Source organism: Brachyhypopomus gauderio, chromosome 15 (assembly GCF_052324685.1).
Source record: "Brachyhypopomus gauderio isolate BG-103 chromosome 15, BGAUD_0.2, whole genome shotgun sequence".
In the NCBI taxonomy this organism is placed as follows: domain Eukaryota; kingdom Metazoa; phylum Chordata; class Actinopteri; order Gymnotiformes; family Hypopomidae; genus Brachyhypopomus; species Brachyhypopomus gauderio.
This window is the reverse complement of record NC_135225.1, coordinates 776,979-782,042: the sequence shown is the minus strand read 5'-3', so window position 1 is coordinate 782,042 and position 5,064 is coordinate 776,979. Positions and strand designations below refer to the sequence as shown.

At 46.9% G+C, this 5,064-nt stretch overlaps 1 protein-coding gene across 1 annotated transcript in view; it reads left to right on the top strand.

Annotated features, from left to right (window-relative positions):
* nr3c2 (nuclear receptor subfamily 3, group C, member 2) overlaps positions 1-4,823 on the top strand; it is a 78,361-nt gene extending 73,538 nt beyond the window's left edge. Inside the window, exons 8-9 of the mRNA XM_076973929.1 lie at positions 1,709-1,866; positions 2,443-4,823. Coding sequence (XP_076830044.1) covers positions 1,709-1,866; positions 2,443-2,598 — 314 coding nt within the window. The 3' untranslated portion in view covers positions 2,599-4,823. The remainder of the gene's footprint in view (positions 1-1,708; positions 1,867-2,442) is intronic.
* The last annotated feature ends 241 nt before the right edge of the window (positions 4,824-5,064 follow it).

Genomic DNA, 5,064 nt, shown 5'->3' with positions numbered 1-5,064 from the left:
GAGAGAGAGGGGGAAGGGAGAAAGAGAGAGGGGAGGGAGAGAGAGAGAGGGGATGGAGAGGAGCGAGAATGAGAGAGAGAGGGAGAGAGGAGAGAGGGGGAGGGAGAGGGTGAGAGAAGGAGAGAGAGAGAGAGGAGAGAGGGAGAGAGAGGGGGGGGAGGGAGAGAGATGGAGGGAGAAAAGTAGATTCCTGGGAGAAAGTGTGTTGCTCAGTGCATTTTCTACCCTGAAGAACAATTGCTTTATTATTTGAACATTGGAAAATTAAAACAAACTACAAACAAACTACAAACAAACTACTTCACACTAGCAAACAAGGATGAATGGCAGAAAGAGATGTGGAGTCAGGGGAGCTTACAGCTCAGAGTGTTGAGGCGCCAGTGTTGAGGCGCCAGTGTTGAGCTGCGAGTGTGTTGAGGCGCGCGAGTGTGTTGAGGCGCGCGAGTGTGTTGAGGCGCGCGAGAGTGTTGAGGCGCGCGAGAGTGTTGAGGCGCGCGAGAGTGTTGAGGTGCGCGAGAGTGTTGAGGTGCGCGAGAGTGTTGGTGCGCGAGAGTGTTGGTGCGCGAGAGTGTTGAAGTGCGAGAGTGTTGAAGTGCGAGAGTGTTGAAGTGCGCGAGTGTTGAAGTGCGCGAGTGTTGAGGTGCGAGTGTTGAACTGCGAGTGTTGAACTGCGAGTGTTGAAGTGCGAGAGTGTTGAGGTGCGAGTGTTGAGGTGCGAGTGTTGAGGTGCGAGTGTTGAGCTGCGAGTGTTGAGGTGCGAGTGTTGAGGTGCGAGTGTTGAGCCCCTCCTGTGGGTCTGAGCCAGCAGCAGATAGAATGCTGTCAGCTGTCAGGACGTGCGAGACGTGCGGGACGTTGCAGTGGCTGCACAGAGGACGAGTTGTGCTCCATTAATGGACGTCACCTTCAGTGTTGAGGAGCTGTGTGGAAACCAGGGCAACGTTGTCATGGAGGAGATGATGGTTTATTACAGCAACCCAACAGCAGATCCATGACATGACGAGCTTCTCACAGCATCATGTAATCAAGAACCTCACGTCACGGATGGTGGCGTCTCCTGTTGGGCTTCAGCCTTAAAAAGATCAGACAAAATAATTCAAATCACAACGATGAAGAAGCGGAACAATAGTCATGAGGTCATGGTTCATGGGTCAGAAGATCCGTTGTGTGATCTGGACGGTGTGTGAATGTGGAGATGACAGGAACGAAGTGATTCTTTACCACAGGATCAGCTGAGACTGGTGTGAGACTGGTGTGAGACACAGGGTCCAGACACATTTACATTTGTTTACGTCTTTGTTTAATCAGTTCTGTGAACTTGGACTTTGACTGATGGTGACCTGTTCTCTACAGATCTGCTTTTCCATTGGAAAATGTCTACACACCTGAACAATTTTACATACTTACACACACTCTCACATACACACACACACACTCACACAGTTTAGAGCATATGCAGTCTAAGTGTATATAAGACATTCAGCTAACGCTGCTCCCCCTGGGTGAACAGCAGGCCACTCGTAAACATCAGTATGAAGGTCCAGAGGCCACCAGCTCGCAGCAGCAGGGCCTTCAAGTCCAGTAGAATGTGTTCCAGTGTGTTTGGTCCTGCTGTGGAGCAGGTGGAGCAGGTGGAGCAGGTGTAGTTAATGGCCTGGCCAGTCAGTGCAGACCTCCTTATTTCTCCGTCTTCTCTGCTATCCCTCAGTGCCCAAAGACGGCCTGAAGAACCAGGCGGCGTTTGAGGAGATGAGGGTGAACTACATCAAGGAACTGCGACGCTCTGTGGGCAAAGCCACCAACAACTCGGGCCAGACCTGGCAGCGTTTCTTCCAGCTCACCAAGCTCCTGGACGCCATGCACGACGTAAGCACACAGCCCTCAGCTCCACCTGCACCCCTGTCTCCTCACTATCGCCCCCTTTGGTCAGATCAGTAGAACTGCTCCCAGTAGGTAGTTTATGGAGTTAGCTTTGCTAATGATAATGAATATTTTGAACAGAGGTAATCAACACATTAACTTGTGTCTAGTGCGTGGCATGACTGTAATGTGCTGGGGATTTAAGCCAGCTTGCTATGACAGTTCATAGTGATCATAAAACAGGTTAAACCTGGTGCGGCTAAATCAGGACGGAAGTCACTGACTTCACATTCTAGATGAAATGGCTCTTTCTTAATGCTGCAGGGTAAAGAATGCGTGAAGGTTTAGGTGAGGTCCAGGTAAACAATAATCAACCTGCTACTATCTCTGATTGACCTTCGTCCCTATCTGGCCCTCGGACTTTGGCTTTAATTTCCAGTACCATCAGATTACGTGCAAGAATAATCTCTAATTCTGATCACGAGGACACGAGGGCTGTATGATGTGTTTTCCTAATAGCATTTGGTTTTATTCTTCCTGAAGAACGTTCTGATCTTCTCTTTCCTCCTCCATTCTGGGCAGCTGGTGGGGAACCTGCTGGACTTCTGTTTCTACACCTTCCGTGAGTCGCACGCTCTGAAGGTGGAGTTCCCCGAGATGCTGGTGGAGATCATCAGTGATCAGATACCAAAGGTGGAGTCAGGCCTCACACACATCATATACTTTCACAAGAAGTGACTGGAAGGAATAAAGAAGATAACACACAGGGAGTGAAAGACAAGAGGATACCCGCCCTCAGAGAGAGGGATGGAGAGAGAGGGATGGAGAGAGAGGGATGGAGAGAGGGATGGAGAGAGAGGCCTATGTTGGCCAGTGAGCCTGCTATGCAGAGGCGGGACCATCGTCTGGGAGACGTGTCGTTCCTGTCTGCTGGAGTCACGTAGCTCATGTGGTGTGTGGCCCCTGGCGGAGGAAGACTCCAACACTTACCCTTCTTCAAGTCTCCTTGGCCCCCAAAGACAATGATGACAATGTTGCTTTTGTGGATATGAAGCCATACAGTTCGTTGGTAAAGCTATAGTGCACAGATACAGGTGTATAAATAAAACACACACACACACACACACACACACACACACACACACACACACACACACACACTCACTCAAGTGGAGAGAGAAAGACTGTAGTGACCTCGCCTCTTAATACATACAATCTGCAGTTAATTACTAAAGCATTTATGGTATTTAACTGAACACTACACATTCTTATTCTTTGAGAAAAAAAGATTAAAACTATTTGCTGTTTATATTATATTTCCGTAGCAACTGTACTAATTTCATTACCAGAGATTTTTTTTTGGAGAAAAGGGGCATGAGAAAACGTATTTCAAGGGCTACGCTACCTGAGACCTGGAGAGCGCCCGCACACGGGGTTTATTAACACTCACATGTCTGCTCATCAGTTCAGAGAAGAACAATCAAATTAAACCTATATGCAAAACATAAAAACATTCTTATTTAAAACAAGAATCTTTTTTCTTGTCGCTGAACGTGATGTATGATTTGATGAATGTTTGGCTAAAGTCCCTTTGTAAGTCCACAAGATGTCTGGGACGACGTCCGGGTGCCTGTCAACCCGGTTCAGGACCCTAAACCATAGAGCTGAATTAAAAGCAGGAGGGCTTTGTTTGGAGAAGCCTGTGGTAAATATGACCAAGATGTCACCATTCCGACTCCCACGAGGCCATTCGACCTCTGACTTCTGAAGCAGTAATGTGTGAAACATGAATCTGGCTTTGAAAAAGTATTTGAGAGACATGGATGTTTCTTACCAAAACTGACACTAAACTCAAAAAATAAACATTTTTAATGAGATTCCAGTCCTGAGTTTTCACAAGTAAAATCTACGATCAAGATTTCTTTCAGACATCGGTATATGCCTCTTTCTGAGCTAGCTAGATGGTAGAAAGGTTAGCAGTAAACATCATACCAACCAATATCTGCATTTGCAATACAGTATATACAGCAGCTTAGCATGGACTAGTTCTGTTCACTAGCAGCTACGGGTCTAGTCTAGTCTAGTCTAGTCTAGCCTCTCCCGGCCTGGTGTTCACTACTCACCCACCAGCCCGTCCACTCTGAAACTGCTTTCTTAGACGCTGTGTGACGAACACAAACGCATCATAAAGAAGCTGATCAGTGATTGGCTCTCTCAACACGTCACAACATCACAAAGCATATTTCAAATTAGGCAGGCGGCCTTTGGCTCCGCCTCATTACGTTACGGGACCAATCAAAATGACCAGAATGTTTATGTCCACAGCCCTAGAGAAGCAGATCCAGACTGCTCTATGGAGACGAGACACTGGTTGGCACGGTGACACAGGACAGGAGGCCAGACTGACACATGCCATGTTTTAGTGTGAAGACTTGCAGGTGAAGACTGTACTATAATCATAACAGTGACTAAACCAGCTCCCTTGTACTGAAATTACAGTTTCCAAGAAAAAATAAAACATTTTTTACAAGTGTGTAATGACGTTTTTTGAAGAGTCAGAGGAGGGAGGCTCTCACAGGTGCTTATTTCCTAAAACTAAGGTGTCAGATTTGCAATAGCTGCACATGTACAGTTACGTATGACTCCTGCTTTTCAGACATACAGCTTTTATATGGGAAAATCATGACAGTAGTACTAAACTCTAAAGTAGCCTGCTGTGTTTTCAGCTTAGAGAAAAATAATATATATACAAACTGGCAGAAATATCTGTTGCTTATAGTCAGAGTTTGACTCAAATGCTGTACAGAGAAACATTAAAGGAACAGAAATATAACACTCGGTTTATTGCTTCTTAGAAATCTGGGGGAAAATGACACTGGACGTGTTTAATGTTGTAATAGATGACTGTGTTGGGGAACTGTGGACAGTTCTACTATGTTGCAGGGTGTGTGTGTGTGTGTGTGTGTGTGTGTGGGGGGGGGGGGGGGGGGGGGTCTGGGGTGTTTGGGGATGGGGGGTGTGGGGTCCGCCCTTAGACAGACATCACGGCCTCAGGGGTGTTCAGCGTGCTGCTGGTACGATCCTCTTTTTCATACGTTAGTGTTGTTTTGATTTTGTATGCTACATTTTCCTCCTTTAGAAGACACTTGTGGAGCTGAGCAGGTCATCACAAGGGCGTCATTCATGTTGAAAAGCCATCAGACT